The sequence below is a fragment of the Danio rerio genome, chromosome 11 (genome assembly GCF_049306965.1).
Source record: "Danio rerio strain Tuebingen ecotype United States chromosome 11, GRCz12tu, whole genome shotgun sequence".
Taxonomy (NCBI): Eukaryota; Metazoa; Chordata; class Actinopteri; order Cypriniformes; family Danionidae; genus Danio; species Danio rerio.
This window is the reverse complement of record NC_133186.1, coordinates 18,249,955-18,267,474: the sequence shown is the minus strand read 5'-3', so window position 1 is coordinate 18,267,474 and position 17,520 is coordinate 18,249,955. Positions and strand designations below refer to the sequence as shown.

Here is a 17,520-nt window from a genome sequence, read left to right as displayed (position 1 = left end):
GTCAAAAGTTTGGGGTCAGTAAAATGTTTAAATGTTTTTAAATAAGCTTCCCCTGCTCACTAATGCTGTGTTTCATCAAAAATACAGTACAAATTATAAAATTGGGAAATGTTATTCTATATTCTTACCCCTCCAAAGAAAATAACTGAATATATAATATTGCAGTGACGCAGTAGGTATGCTGTCGCCTCACAGCAAGAAGGTCGCTGGTTTGAGCCTCAGCTGGGTCAGTTGGCGTTTCTGTGTGGAGTTTGCATGTTCTCCCTGGGTTTGCATTCCTCCGGATGCTCCGGTTTCCCCCACAGTCCAAACACATGCGGTACAGGTGAATAAGGTAGGCTAAATTCTCCGTAGTGTATGTATATGTGCAAATGAGTGTGTATGGGTTTCCCAATGATGGGTTGCAGCTGGAAGTGCATCCACTGCATAAAACTATGCTGGATGAGTTAATTCTGCTATGGTGACCCCAGATTAAAAAAGGGACTAATCCGAAAAGAAAATGAATGAATGAATGAATATATCTGACCCACGCACACACACACACACACACACAATAGTGCAAAATGTTCAACTAAATAAATATATATAATATACTATATATATTATTTCTGATATGTACAGTCAATTCATCTTTATTTACAAAACTCATACAATGCAGATGTTGTCAAAGCAGCTTAACAAATGTCTGTTGAAGTTCAGTTCAGTGTAATGTCTCTGCTGAATGCCGATCCCATGAAGAGTAGCTCAAAAGAGGCAGTTTCCTGGGGAAACGCTGATCCTGTAGTGTTTATGAGCACAGACGGTGGTTCTGGTAGTTCTCATCTATGAAGGCTTCTTTATAGATGAGTTTTGATGATTCTTGGCAATTGTTTTGTTGAAGATTTTGCTGCTTTGTGTGTGAAGTTCCTTAATGAGGAAAAATAAAAGAAGAAAAATTGAAAAGCATGTCTGAAATATGTCTAGTGCATACTTAGATAAAATAGGAAGCAACACAAAAGAAAATCATTGTCTGTTAACGGCCTCCTAAAGCTACAATCAGCCCATAAAACAGATACTGCAACAAGAATATTCTTTATCACAAAGTTGTTTTGAAGTAGTTATATGCAGTAAACAGACGCCCTAGTTTTCAATTATTTTTGTGATCCGTAAATTAAACGCAAAATCCACAAAAAGTTTAGATCTTTTGCGATTCTGCAAAATTCTTAATTAAAATGCAAAAAAATTCAAATAATATCATAAAACATCAATTCTAAACCATCAAATGATATTTATTTCAGTTAGCAATTAATTATTTTACATGACTTATAGATGTTGCAAACACAGTGCACGTGATGTATTTGAGTGTCTCCTGAAAAATGACGTCTCACCTGCGCCCTCACAACCCTAACATCACATGAGAGTGGGGGAAATTGTTTAGCAGTCTGTGCAGTAAACAGATGCAGATGAAGCTTGAGTGATTTACATGTCAAGTCAATGCAAAGATGCGATTAGACATCCTGCGGTACAAATTGACCAAATGACATGGCGCGAATTTTTAGACTTCAGACTATAACAGCGTCTAACAAATGAAGCAGTGGAACAGACAGAAAAGGAAGCAGCTTACAATGATGGAGATTGGTTCAAGGATGACGGCCGCTGGACGTGACTCAATTGAATGAGATTATTTTTGCTCTATATGTATGGCTGCTATTATGATATGCGCCAAATTGATAAATGATTTTCCCTGCCATTGAAGAGAGAAAACGCTTCACTGCCATTGACATGTTGTAGGTTTAATATGTTAAGGGAAGCTCTAATGCATGTTCTGAGTGAGGTACATGATGTCATGCCTCAGAGAGCGAAATCTGAGAAACAGAAAGTAAGATTGTCGGTAAAAAATAAGAGTTATGCAACCTTATTTTGGCTTAACCCCTACCATTTCAGATCTTGTCTTGAAAAAGCTTTATTTTAATGACTTGAGTCATGAAGATATATATTAATCGCAAAATTTTCAGGAACTACCACCAGAAAATTTGGTCGCAAAAATAGAGAAAATAAATTGTAAAAAACTAGGGGTTCATGAGTAAAGTTTTAGTAAAACATCTTCATATGTGTGTGTATATACAGATTTTCAGAAAATGTAAAAAAAATTTGTTTGTTTTTTTGTTTTGTTTTTTATAAACATCTTCGAATATTCGAATGTGTTTCTTTCAAATTAACTGTATTGCTAAAATGTTTAATACTTGTCAATTTTTATGACTTTTAAGTGCACTTAAATATGTTAGCCATTAGCAAAACTGAAGATGATTAATAAAAGCGCCAAAACTAACATGACATCATCAGCTTTGTGTGTGCCAGTATTAGAAATGTTGTTTCCTACTGGATCAGTTGTATTTACCTTCATCCCTTCTTCATCTCCTGATTCTTCATCCACTTGTGCTGTAAGATGTCCACCAGTCTTGACAATTTGTTATCCAGGCACTTTTCTATCAGATCACAGCAGTCTGTACAAGGAGAAAGAGATAGTTAATCAAGACTGTGTTAGACATTAAAGCTGACATTTATGAAGATATCTTTTGAAATTTGAGATTTAAAAAAGCTACTGCAGAGTCCTGGAGGCCCGGTGTGCTGCAGAGTTTTGCTTAAATCCTAATCAAACACTCCTGAAACAAGCTAGCCAATGGCTATATCTGAAATCGCAGCCCTATACCATCCCTTTAAATGAATGAATAAATAAAGTATTATTTAATTGTTAAATTAACATTTCTATACATGATCAATCAAACTACATTGTTTCTTTACTAATGTATACTGCTTGTTGTGATATATAACTTGGGTCTGACCAAGCAGAATCCAATCCATCTGAGGGGTTTATCAACCAGAAAAACACAAACAAAACAGCTTCAATTTACTCATTCGTTTACATGCACTCCTTTAAATGCACTATTTTACTAGACTAATGTAAGGAGCAGTAGATGATCAAGATCAAGATCACTTGAGGATTAAAGTTAAAGTTAAACCCTAAAGGACAGTGCCCCCCCAGAACTGAAGTTGCCCATTCATGAGCTAATATACATGGTGTTGTTAGATTCCTTATTAAAGTCAAGCATTTCCTTGGTTCATCAATGCTAAGCTCTATCTGTCTTGTCATGAACTACAACAGGTTGAGGTTTTGACATGTACATGTGTCTTTTCACTCACCACTGGATACTTTGGGACCAAACAAACGGCGGCGCTCCGTTCCAGAAGTTCTGTACACTGGATATTTACCATTCACCATGTAATACAGCATGTAGCCTATGGTCCAGATGTATGTCAAGACGACACTTTCATAATCTTCTGCCCAGATTTTGGTAGCACAGCCAAAGTCAATCAGCTTGAGCTCCACTTTCGTTGTGTTGACTAGGATGTTGTCAGCATGCATGTCGTTGTGGGAAACACCATGGTCAACGCAGTGCTGGATTGCCTGGACTAACTGGTGCAGCAGGGAACGTGCGACCGGTTCTTTCAGCTTGCCATGCATGTATATATAGTCCCGCAGAGATACGCAAGGTTGGGGGTACTCCATGACGAGTGAAATGAACCCATCTTGATCAAACCACTCATACATTTCTATCACGTGCATGCTTGCTGAAGGATGTTTTAGCATGTTCAGATACGCTGCTTCTTTACACACAAGGTTGGAACAGCCAGGCTAAAGAGAAAGAGAACAAAGGTTAGTAACTGTACATCTGAGAAAAGATTGGTCCTATTTAAATTATTAGTTCACCCAAAAATGAACTCAAATTAGGACATTTTAGATTAAATCTGCGAGTTCCCTCATGCTCCACTGACAGGAATGGTCCTGAGGTGCTCAAAGTCCAGAAAAGGAGACAAGGAGTGTCCTCAGTGGTTTAACTGTAATCATACGATGCTCCAAGAACACCAAAAAAAGAACTGTAAAAACAGCTTTGTTTGCCCTTCAACATCAGATTGGGGTGTGCATTTACTACAGGTAATATGACTCTGACAAAATATCATACTGCCTGTAGAAAACATGTACCCTGACCTGATGCAGAAGAGAAAACATTATCAAACTAATTTGTATTTATAGTTTTTTGGCAGACAAAGGTGTATCAGCAGCTTCATATGATTACAGTTGAACCACTGTAGCCACATAAACTGTTCAGACAATGGTTTTAGCTCCTTTTCTGGATTTGAGCTTCTCAGGACCCTTGCCATCTATAGCAGAAGAGCGAGCTCAAATTTAATCTAAAATATCTTTTGGGTTTTGAGGAGGAACAAAGGTCTCAGAGGATTAGAATCACAGGGTAAGTAAACAATGATTTAATGCTTGGGCAAACTTATCCTTTACATGTACTTTACCCTGCTTTAGTACTTTTGTATATATTATCAACAAGGCTTTCCATCTCTGTTCTCTTACAGTGCTGCTATATAATACAGTAACTGTCCACATTAATCAAATTTTAGCATGAAGCACAGCTCATCCTTGTCACCATAAAATTATTTTCTTCAGCTTGAACATGTGTTTTCATACAGATTCATATGACTGGTTTTTGCCTTTTAAAATTTAACTATGCAACCGTAAATGTGTCCAAACCATTAAAGAAATTGAGTGAAGTTTTGCCAACTTACAACAGAGATGTAACATGGATAGTTGCTCTTCGGAATCTTCTTGATGGCAACCTGAAAAGAGAAAATACAATATATATATATATATATATTTTTTTTTTTAACATTTTTAATCTGTAATTTGTTTAATAAATATACAAGTTTGGATCAAGTGGACAAGTTACATAAGAAGCAAATTGAAAATAAGAGATTTTTACCTCCTTGCCATCAGATCTACGGACTGCTTTGAATGTTGAGCCGAAGCCCCCGGATCCTATCATTTTTCCAATGCTGTAAAGACCAGTCAAAGATCCTGAATAAAAGAAGAAGAGGTTATTCTTGCATACTGACCTTACATGAGTGGTCCACAATTTTGACCCTCGGAAACATCAGACATGAAAACATGTGAAATCAGAGTCCTGTTAGCACACTCACCTCTATTTGGTTCAAAACCAGGGGCTCCTGAAGCAGATGAGGACTTCACATTAGCCTTGTCCTGGAGCCTAGATGGTCCAGGCACAGGCTCTGGATCGGCCATGTTCTGGACAACAGATGGTCCAGGAACAGGCTTTGAATCTGGATTTAAATTGCCCCAGAGACGAAATGGTCCAAGGACAAACTCTGGCTCAGGAACCAGAGTGTTCCAAAGCCAAGATGGTCCAGGGACAGGCTCTGGATCTGGATCAGGAACAACAGTATTCCGGGTCTCAGACATTCCAGGGACAGATGATGGAGCTGGATCAGCTGTGTTCTGGACAGCTGATGGTCTAGGAAAATGCTCTGGCTCTGCATTTAAAGTGTACCAGAGACGGAACGGTCTAAGGACAAACTCTGCCTCAGGATGCACAATGTTCCAAAGCCAAGACAGCCAAGGGACAGGCTCTGGATCTGGATCAACAGAGTTCCGGAGACCAGTCACTCCAGGGACAGGCTCTGGATCTGGATCAACAGAGTTCTGGAGACCATACACTCCAGGGGCAGGCTCTGGATCTAGATAAACAGTGTTCCTGAGACCAGACACTTCAGGGACAGGTTCTAGACCTGAATCAGCCATGTTCTGGACCCCAGATGGTCTAGGAAAAGGCTCTGGATTTAAAGTGTACCAGAGACGGAACAGTCCAGGGACAAACTGTATCACAGGACGCACAATGTTCCAAAGCCAAGACAGCCAAGGGACATGCTCTAGATCTGGATCAACAGTGTTCCGGAGACCAGACACTCTAGGGGCAGGGTCTGGATCTGGATCAACAGTGTTCCGGAGACCAGACACTCCATGGTTAAGGTAAGGGTTAGGCTCAGGATCTGGATCAACAGTGTTCCGAGGACCAGGCACTCCAGGAACAGGCTCTGGATCTGGATCAACAGTGTTCCGAGAACCAGGCTCTTCATGTACAAGCTTTGGATCTGGATCGACAGTGTTCCGAGGACCAGGCACTTCAAGGACAGGCTCTGGATCAACAGAGTGCCAAGCACCAGCCACTTCAGGAACAGTATCTGGATCAACAGAGTTACGGAGACCAGACACTCCAAAGACAGGCACTGGATCTGGATCAACAGAGTTTCGGAGACCACACACTCCAGGGTTAGGTCTGGGGTAAGGCTCTAGTTCTGCATCAACAGAGTTCCAGAGACCAGACTCTACAGGGACAAGCTCTGGATCTGGATCAACAGTTTTCTGAGGACCAGGCACTCCAGGAACAGGCTCTGGATCTGGATCAACAGCGATCAAAGAACCAGGCACTTCATGTACAAGCTCTGGATCTGGATCGACAGTGTTCCGAGGACCAGGCACTTCAGGGACAGGCTCTGGATCAACAGAGTTCCAAGGACCAGCCACTTCAGGGACAGGATCTGGATCTGGATCAACAGAGTTCCGGAGACCAGCCACTCCAAAGACAGGCACTGGATCTGGATCAACAGAGTTTCGGAGACCAGACACTCCAAGGTTAGGATTAGGGTAAGGCTCTGGTTCTGTATCAACAGAGTTCCGGAGACCAGACTCTACAGGGACATGCTCTAGATCTGGATCAACAGTGTTCCAGAGACCAAACATTCCAGGGACAGGCTCTAGATCTGGATCAACAGTGTTCCAAAGCCCAAACACTCCAGAGGCAGGCTTTGGATCTGGTTCAACAGAGTTCCAGAGCCCAGACACTCCAGGGACAGGCTCTGAATCTGGATCAACAGAGTTACAAAGACCAGATACTCCAGGGAGAGGCTCTGAATCTGAATGAACAGAGTTACAGAGACCAGATACTCCATGGACAGGCTCTGAATTTGGACCAACAGAGTTCCAGAGCCAAGAAGGTCCAGCGACATTCTCTGGATCTGAATCAGTCCCTTGGTCTGGATTGGTTGTATGTGAATTCCCCTTTGGTGTTTGTGGTTCCACACTTATCTGTCTGCAGCAGAGGAAAGGCTTCTTTATGGCCTTCCACACTCTCTTGAGGAAAGCACGGATTTTGCTCCTCCTGCTGCCTTGTATTTGAATTCCTAAATTGAAAAGAAGACAAAAAAGAAAACATGACAATCTGTTATTGTTTAGGTTATTAAGTGTATATATAAATAAAACATATTAATAATAACAAGATATACGGTGACTTGTCCCAAAGTGCTTGTATAACCCTAAATAACAAAGTTAGTCCAAAGAATTATTTTTAAAAATTATTTATTTGTTACAAAATGTCTTTATGGAACGTGATTATTACCTAATTTTCTGATGAATTTTGGAATAAAAAGGAAATCAAACAATGTGTTTAAGCTATTCCTAAACATACATTCATAAATACATACATACATACATACATACATACAGTAAAAAATTTTAGCCCTCTTGTGATTTAATGGAGATTTTTTCATCACGTTTTTAAATATAATTTTTAACAACTATTTTACAAGATACTACTATTGAGATAGATTCTATTGCTTAAAATGCTTTGTCCCAGCTATGATAATTAGGTTAACTAGGCAAGTTAGAATAAATAGGCAAGTCATTGGACAACAGTGGTTTGTTCAGTAAAGAATAATATATATATATATATATATATATATATATATATATATATATATATATATATATATATATATATATATATATATATATATACAGTTGAAGTCAGAATTATTAGCCCCCCTGACTTATTAGCGCCCCTGTTTATTTTTTTCCCCAATTTCTGTTAATTGGAGGGAAGATTGTTTCAGCACATTTCTAAGCATAATAGTTTTAGAAACCTATTTCTAATAACTGATTTATTTCATCTTTGTCATGATGACAGTAAATAATCCTGACTTCAACTGTATATATATATATATATATATATATATATATATATATATATATATATATATATATATATATATATATATATATATATATATATATATATATAGTTTTTATTCCAGCCAAGCAAAATAAAAAAGGCTTCCACAGAAGAAATTATATTTTAGGAAATTAATCGTGTATGTAACATATCACAAATCTCATGGTTTAGGTAACATTATTTGAGTCACCGATCGGATCATTTTTTAGATCAAAGAGGGACAAATGTAATTTGTTGTCCATTTCACAAGCACAGGACAGCAAGGATCATTTGTTTTCAACAAAAATAACTTTTAGAGTCGGAGATTTTCTGACTTAAGAACACAATTAAATATATTAAAATCTTCAATTAACTTGATGTATCATTTGCAGTTTTTCTTTTCTGAATCTTGATATAACACATACTGTGATTTTTAAAATAGTATTTTGAATATGAATTTGTTGTTTTGGCTAGGCCACGTTTTAAAAAAAAGTCCTTGTGGCCAATTTACCAATATTAATTTTCTGATGATTGTTGACATAAAAATAAAAATTATTCAATTTGGCCTATTTCTCAAGATTACCACACACACACACACACACACACACACACTTGGCATTTAAATTTTTTATGTACTTTAATATTATATAATATAATATTTAATTAATATAATATATTTATATTCAATATATATTGTAATAAAGTGTAATTTTAAACACGTCTGTGTTTTTGAGGCTGTTTGGTCATTTCATTCGTTTTATTCTGATCGGATATAAATCCGATCGCTCAAACCACTTCAGAAGGTGATCTGGGAACCCTCACTGACAAAAGTCCAGAATTTGTCCCATATACGAGCTCATTTGTTCTATTTTGACTGCTATGCCATAATAAATACTGAAAATAATCCATCGAATAAGATTTTAAGACCAATTGGAATTCTCTGTCGGCTGTTGCTTCGGTGGAACTATAATCTGATGTAAGAGAAGTGTTCTTTCCTACTGTATTGTTCTTAAACTGAGAAAACATTTTACAGGTAACTAAATCTTAATCTTGGACCTTAATTCAATAAAAATGAGCAATAAAAAGGTGTGAAGCACCAGAAGCAGACCATATTAAATTAATTTGAATATATTTTGGATATTGTTGATATCCAGGAATTTTCAAATGTGCTTCTCTTTTAACCAAAGAGGCAAGAAAAAATCTAAAGAATCAATTGTTATTGTATTATTATTATTATTATTACGTTTTAATTATTATTTCTATTGAAATGGCCAAATTGTGAGACTGAGGGCAGTTGAATGTGCTGGCCAGTTTGTTTTTTTGTCTGATGAACGATAGTAGGCTAAAGTTTTTTACTTTAAAACTTAAACAGATTGCTATTTTTTCCCTAATAGTATATGATGTAATAAATTTGCATTTTTAAAATTTGTCCTGTTTTAGTTTTTTTATTGCAATTTTTAGGAAATATTTTAGTACATCAAAAAGTGTGGTTATGATAACATCTGACTACCTAATCCAGCTAAAGATGTCACTAAAATGCAGTATTTAAATCTCATAGTTAAATAGAAGCTGAGGCGTATAACTGCAAAAAGGTCCACTTTTTAAGAAAAAAAAAAACACCCCTTTTACTGGGCTGACTACGGGCCTGAAATGAAATTATACTTTAAGACCAGTACCAAAATGTTCGGAAAGAACATCCTGCTTATTGCACAATACTCTGTTTTTGAAATTAGCACTTTATTTATTTTATAATATTTTAAAATAAATTTTAATGTAAAATGGTAAAAGTCAATTAAACTCTGACACCATATGAGATAAAATAATCAAATGAACTCTAAAATGGTCTGAATACTATTCTCTATGATGCACAAGCTTTGTTTTTTTACAGTTATGCCTTTGTTGATTTTATATACGGTAATGAATCCATATTGTCAGTATATCAGATATAATGTAAACACTTAAATTAAATTCTGACATCATTTGAGATAAAATATTAAAATCAACCCTAGAAATGTCTAAATATTATTCTCTGTGATGCACAAGCTTTGTTTTTTACAGTTATGCCATTGTTGACTTTATATACAGTATGGAATCCATATTTTCAGTAAATCAGATAAGTGTTTGCAGTGCATTCGATATAGTAAAAATATGGATTAATTTATAATATTTAGAAATTTGTATTGTTGATTTGAATATTTTATCTCAAATGGTGTCAGAGTTTAATTCATTTGTGTTTACAGCGGATACATTATTGTATATAAAATATTATTGTATGTTATTATTGTATAAATAGTATTATCATTATTGTATAAATATTATTGTATATTATTGTGTTTTTCTGAACACTTTGGTACTGGTCTTGGTGTATAATTTCATATGGTTGAATTTTTTAATTAATTTGAATGGTTAATTTTTTTAACAAGAAATTAAGCCTTGTGCAACATAAAGGGCACATATTTAATACAATCTGACATATTTTTACTCAAACTATAGCAGGAGCAAAGATTTTGTTTGGTTTGAAACCAAATGTCTAACGTTAATAAATGTCAAACGTCAAACTTACTTTAAGATTCGTGACGTTTGAGGCCAGAGTCTCAATTCATGGCAAATCACCTCCCACTTTTCTTATCCCAAACCCCATTATTGATATTTTCTCATGTTTTGTGTCACATGTTATGTTTTTTAATTCATTTTATCCCCCAATATTTTATCTTTGCCCAGTTTTATATGTATATTTTTTAACCTAAGAAAGCTAGAGTGGTTGCTGACAGTCTTACCGGTTGTGTATTTCTTCTCATTGACAGTAAAAGGCTTATCAAATGCTTTGTCGGCATCTAAAACCATAGTCGAATTCTCCTCGTTGGGCCAGGGACAGAAGTCGGTGCAGAATCCAATGTTCTTTAGCCATGTTTTCGTCCCTTCATTCTCTCGTCCATCACACACGGGCGTTGTTGCTGCCATCGCGTGGACAAACATAAACTTTGTTTTTTTACTCATAATGTCTTCGAGTTATCTCCTGTTTACTCAGAAAGTATGTTAGTCAATAAATATTCGTAAATCCAAAGATTTGCTCGAGGTTTCTGTGAACGCGTCTTCGCTCAATTCAGAATATCAATTAAATGAAGGCTTGTGGCAGTACACGAATATGTTCTAGCGAGTGACGTCACTTATGGAATGTTTGAAACAGCTTACGAGTATGTATTTCTTTTTTTTCCCTTCTTCTTTGCTTAAAACTACAAACGGCAAGGTGGTTTTCAAATATTATTCAACTAGGACTGACTGTTTTTATATCTAAAGTTTGGTCATAACCACTACTACAGTCAACGATAGCTCATTAATGTCAAAAAGCTAGCCAATCAAATAAAAAGGCGGGCTTTACAACCCATGGAGGATTTATTTATTTATTTATTTATTTATTATTTATTTATTTATTTAAAATGATAACAAAAATTGATTGCCAGAAATACAAAATTAGTGCTCAAGTTCAAAAATATGCATGTTTGTGACAGATATTAAATACTAGCACAATACTGAAAAAATCTAAAGGAGTTTTAAAAAGGGCAACACAAACAAATATTAAACTATTTCATAGACTAGTATTTTTTACTATTTTGTAAGAGATATAGTTCTTCTAGCTTCGATTAAAAATATATAAATAAATAAAAAATATTTTATAAAATAATAAATATCAGTTTGTGGGTTCTAAATACTGTCGCTACATCATATACAAGTAAAGTCTATGGGATACAGCTGTGGATACGCACATCAATATAGCATAATTTTGTAACACTGTATAACAATAATGAATAATTTACATTACCGGCGAGAGCTGAGAGGATCAGAGCTGTGGAGAATCTTATCATCACAGCGGCCTCTAGTGAAGGAAAACTAAATGATGAAGTAATGGCCTGTTTCCACTAACTGGTACAGCAGGGGTTCCCAAACTTTTCAGCCCGCGACCCCCAAAATAACAATGCCAGTGACTCGCGACCCCCGAATGTCCTCTGAGGTGGTTATAAATACAAAAACCTTGCATGCAATGACGCAGACATACCAATTAAATTTGTCAGTGCTTTAAATGTGCCAGAAAGTATAACCTGATGTTATAAAATCAAAATGCATCTGATGCTATTGCTGCCTTTAATATAATGTAATTACCCCAGGGGTCGCAATCCAATAGAACTAGTAACTATAAGCTACTATAGTAACTATATAGTATATAGTAAGTATAAACGACTATTTTTATTTTCAGTATAGTTATGGATAAAATATGTTAATTCTTATGGTTTAATAAAAATAAATAGATTTTTGTAAATCACCAGGCGACCCCCCTTCATTGCCCCGCGACCCCTTGGGGGGTCCCGACCCCCACTTTGAGAACCCCTGTGGTACAGTACGGTACGGGTCGGTACGGGTCACCTTTATCAGTCTTGCATTTTCACTACCAATAAGGGTGTCCTTTTGTTGGGTGTGGTGTACGACAGAAAATTTCAGTCAACGTCATTCTCGCTCGAATAAATGTCAACAGTAAAACTGTACAGGTCATTCACATATCTTATGAGAAGCACTTCCCACAAAACAGATGCTTTATACACATAAATGTTGGTATATAAATGTTTATTACTAACTTTTCTATGAACATAATTTGATTATAACTGCAGTACGAAATAGCCTACTGTTACGCCTGCAATTATATAAAATGAATAATGCAACATATATGAACACATATAGCCCCTGAAACAACTTTTTGTGTGTTTTGTCAGGCTTTTCTCCTTTGATTGTTCGTGCTTCACTCTCACGTTTGTCCTTTTCTTTCTGAATGAATCAGATGACAGAGACACTTTATTAATCACGCGCAGGTTATTATCATCAGCTCAAGAAGTTTGTTATATCAAATATAGATGTGATCGCGAGCTCCCTGAAGAAAGCGAAAATTGCTCGCACTTTTAGAACACCTCGTAAAACAGCAGGACATGGGAGATTTTGTTTTTCTTGGCTTTGTACATGTACATCAAGACAACGACAAGGTTTGTTTAAGCTCGAGTCATCCATGGCTCGTTATTATATGCATATGGTATTATGGTGTAATGTCTCGGCTGTGTATTAAAAACATGCAGGTTCCTTTGTTTTAATTCTGGCTAGCTCCACACAAGCTCGTGACGGATCTCTGTAACCAAGCAGCCTTCAGCTGCGCATGTGTCTCCACCTTTTGGTACCCTTTCTCGTGTTTGGTACCCTTTCGAAAGGGTGACAAAAAGTGGTACGGTATGGTTCAATTTGATACGCCTTTTGACCGAGTAAAAGCATACTGAACCGTACCGTACTATTCCTTACCACTCAGTGGAAACAGGCCATAAAGTAAACTTTTTTTTTGTTTTATTGGATAAGTATTAACAGCATGATCCCAAATGAAACAAAAAACATTCTATATTAATTTGTAGTAATCACCATAGTGCATTTAAAACCACATAGTAAAGTTTATTATCCTGTATAGTTTAAATAGAAAGTTGGGCTTTATTTAAAGTCAGCCCAATAGTGTCTGGATGCAGATTTGAATTTGCAAGTTGAGCCTGCATATCTCAGACATGCAATGTCAGACACAATGCACTCAAAAGAGGTAGTGACGTCACTGTTAGGGGTAGGGTTTGGGTGGGGTTAGGTGTACACATTAAAAAGCATTGCATGCAGCTCAGCTTGCAACTGCACCATGTCTGCATTCATTCACTGTCATATAACTTATTGCATGGCAATTGATAAAAAAGAAACAACCATAACACACATCTAGTAGACAAAACTCAAACACTAAAGCAAAGTGAGAAAAGTTATTAAACTGTTTTTTGCATTACCACAAAAATCACGTCATTGCAAACACACATTTATATGCAAAAAAATTAATTTATATAATAAATAATGAATGTTGCTATATTACATGACACTGCTCACCTCAGGCTTAGTGTGTAACTCAGCATAATGTGCTGGTAAAGCTGAAACAGTCTATCAATGTATGCCACATATTGTGTGAGATTCTGTTAAGTCTCATAGATGTTAAAAGCACTGATGGTCACAATTGCATCTGACACCACAGCTAGTATCTCAGTAGGAGTAAACTGATGAATTAATATTCATCTCAGTATGTCAATTACTCTTATTTACTGCATGAATGAATATAAGAAACTAAAAATGTAATTGATTGTTTACCGTTTCAGAAGTTTACTGTTTGAACACTTAATCTTAAACGGATTGTTCACAAAACTTTTTGACTATGAAAAGTATAAATTGACCTTCTTGGCTAAACTATCACTTTAATTGTACTGATTTGCTGACATTTGAATTGTTATTTACAGATTTTATCAGACAGAAAATTATTTGCACACAACAGTAAAGTTGTAACAGTAATTACTTATAACTCTTTCTTTATGAATGCTACAGCATATTAACTGATAAAATGAAATACTGTAGTAAACTTAAGTAGTATACTTTAGTTTAGTGGAGTACTTTTTACTAAAGTAACAGTATTGAATCATAAAATAAATAGCTGTAGAAAGCTTATTATAGAATAGGTGATTTGTTTATATTAGATGTATGAGTGTAAATAAGTGTATATGGATGGGTCTCCCAGAGATGGGTTGCAGCTGGAAGGGCATCTGCTGCGTAAAACGTGCTGGATAAGTTGGCGGTTCATTTCGCTGTGGCGACCCCGGATTAATAAACAGACTAAGCCAAAAAGAAAACGAACAAATTAAATTTACTAACGGTGCAATTCCCTAGACCTGAATGCTTTTAAAATCCTCTCACAGTCACAGGCCTCAGAAACACTCGCAAACATTTACATTTTTCCAATTTCATGAGGCAAAAAAAGTTAATTTCATCATTCAGTTTTCCTCCACTAGACGTCGCTGTGATGATCAGATTCTCCACAACTCTGAATCTCTCTGCTCTCGCCGGGTTCAGTGGCGCGCGCCTGTAATCCAAGCTACTGGGAGGCTGAGGCTGCGGATCGCTTGAGCTCAGGGCTTCTGGGCTGCAGTGGACTATGTCGATTGGGTGTCCACACTAAGTTCGGTATCGATATGGTACTCCCGGGGGAGCTTGGGACCACCAGGTCATCTAAGGAGGGGTGAACCGGCCCAGGTCGGAGACGGAGCAGGTCAAAACCCTCGTGCCGATCAGTAGTGGGATCGCACCTGTGAATAGACACTGCAGTGCAGCCTGAGCAACACAGGGAGACGCAGACTTTTTATTTAAAACAAACTTTTACTTACCATCACTGAATAAATAATTTAATGGATTATTAATGACTATTGCTTTTTGTTCAGGGCTTTTGGTAAAAGTTGTAATATAATTTACAGGTAAAATAAAACAGCTTACTTCAAGTTAGTGCATATTTACAGGCAGGTTTTGAAAAAGGAATAGGAGTTGTGGTAAAATGACCATTTTAATAGCATTAATTTTGCCAATCATAGATATCGGAGGGAGTCTCCATCGTTCAATATTTTCTTTCAATTTGTTGATCTTGGCTAAAAAAATTAGTTTAAATATCTGCGTGAAGTTTTTTGGAACCACAAGGCCAAGGTATGTAATATAGTCTTCTACTATTTTAAAAGGTAAGGGTACAGCCTGGCTGGAGCTTGTTTGTTTAGCAAGTGACATATATTCACTTTTGGACCAGTTAATAGTATACCCAGAGATTTTTCCAAAAGAATTAATATAATTAAGCAAATAAGGAACTGATTTGGCTGGGTCAGATAGATATATTAATAGGTCGTCAGCTGATAGACTAACCAAAGCTTCCTCATTTCCAATCTGTAAGCCATGTATTTGTGGGCAAATTCTAATACCTACCTGCCAGTGGTTCCAATGCAATATCAAAAAGGAGAGGGGAATGCTGGTTGGCGGATGCCCTTCCAGCCACAACCCATCCCTGGGAAACAACTTGGCCATTATCAATATTTATAAAGAAGTCATTCAATTTAGCATTAATGTATTTTTCAAAGGGTGGGTCTTTAAGTAGACAAGGATTGAATCGCCAATAATAGTTTTGTCGAGGCAGAACATTGTTAAGCTCAAGTAAAAGTGAGCTGTGGTCTTATATTAACATGCTATGATACTGTGTATTAGATATTCTGTGTATTAGTCCAGAAGAAACCAAAAAACGATCAATCCTTGTGTAGGACTTATGGACGTGTGAGTAGAATGAGTACTCCCTGTCCACTGGGTGTTGCAACCTCCAAATATCTATATTCCTATCATTAATCAATCTATTGAGGAGCTGTACAGAGGTTATGTTAGAAAGTGGCTTTAAAGATGAACCGTCTAAGATCGGATCTAAATAACAATTGAAATCCCCACCTATGATCATCACATTTACACATCCAGCTGGGATTAAATAAAACATTTTCTTAAACAACTGAGGGTTGTCAGTATTTGGACCATATATATTTATCATAATGTATAAAGAATTAATATGTTCTGAAATCATAACATATCTGCCATGGGGGTCTGTAGAAATTTGAGTCAAGGTGAAAAGAAATACCCTTTCGAAACAAAATTGCTACCCCTCTTGCCTTACTAAAGGGGCCTGATACACTTGGGAGATCCAGTAAGCCCAAAGTTTACGTTTTTGTCCCATAGTTATATGTGTTTCTTGAAGAAATAAAATGTCTGCTTTTAGAGATTTAAAATAGGTAAACATTTTGGCTCTTTTAATAGGATGGCCAAGACCTTAAACATAGATACCAAAATTAAAGTAGGATTTCCTTCAAAATGCATGCCCTCCAATTAAAAAAGAAAGAAAAAAAAGAAGAAATAAAATCAAACAAAAAATAAATACACGCATGAAATTTGAACACTTCACAACAACACAACCAAGTCTTATTAAAAAACACAGCAAAAAAATAAATAAAAAATAATATTCACTTACAGACTCTATATAAGCTCTATAGCTCTACACAGTCAGATTTATTCTTGATCCGACTTAGCGGCTTGGGTTTTCTCACATTTTTCACATTTCCATTATTTTATTTGAGAAACTTTGTAGGAATTGACATTTGATTCATGCAAATAAGTACTATAGACATTTTGAAATTAAACATTGTTATTGTGAATGTGTAAACCTGGTTTTATAACATGCAGTATTTTACTCCAGCCAGAAGGTATACAACTACGGCCCAGGTCGGAGAAGAAGCAGGTCAAAGCCTTTGTGCCGATCAGTAGTGAGATCGCGCCTGTGAATACACTATTCCCATTGGAATAGACACTGCAGTGCAACTTGAGAGATGTAGACTATTTATTTGTATTTTTTAAATTATTATTATTATTTGTAATCTTTCTAACAGGAATAAAAAAGAAATGAAGATTTAGAGATGTTCAGTATGACTATGCATTATTAATTAGAAATAACTAAAGGTGAAGACTTCAGCTTTTCTTTGTAAACTCCAGAAATCCTCTTAGCTTCATTTGTAACATTTTTAAAATCTTATATTTTCAATAATCGTTATTGTGGTTTTTCACTTTTTGTAAGCTTAAAGGACTCTAGCGATGAATGCCAAATGATTACAGTACCGCCTCTCTCTGGAAAATATGTGATATTACATGTAAGAATTCAGTGACTTCAATTCTTGACCTCATGGAG

General features: G+C 36.1%; 1 protein-coding gene across 1 annotated transcript; it reads right to left on the bottom strand.

Annotated features, from left to right (window-relative positions):
* Nucleotides 1-599: 599 nt before the first annotated feature.
* Nucleotides 600-11,239, bottom strand: LOC137490420 (uncharacterized). Its single transcript, XM_068224308.2, has 7 exons — nt 10,667-11,239; nt 5,026-7,083; nt 4,809-4,903; nt 4,615-4,665; nt 3,181-3,673; nt 2,378-2,483; nt 600-906 (listed from the first exon to the last, which is right to left on the bottom strand). The coding sequence occupies exons 1-6, from the start codon at nt 10,884-10,886 to the stop codon at nt 2,380-2,382; spliced, it is 3,021 nt and encodes a 1,006-aa protein (XP_068080409.2). The 5' UTR covers nt 10,887-11,239; the 3' UTR covers nt 600-906; nt 2,378-2,379.
* Between the last annotated feature and the right edge of the window lie 6,281 nt (nt 11,240-17,520).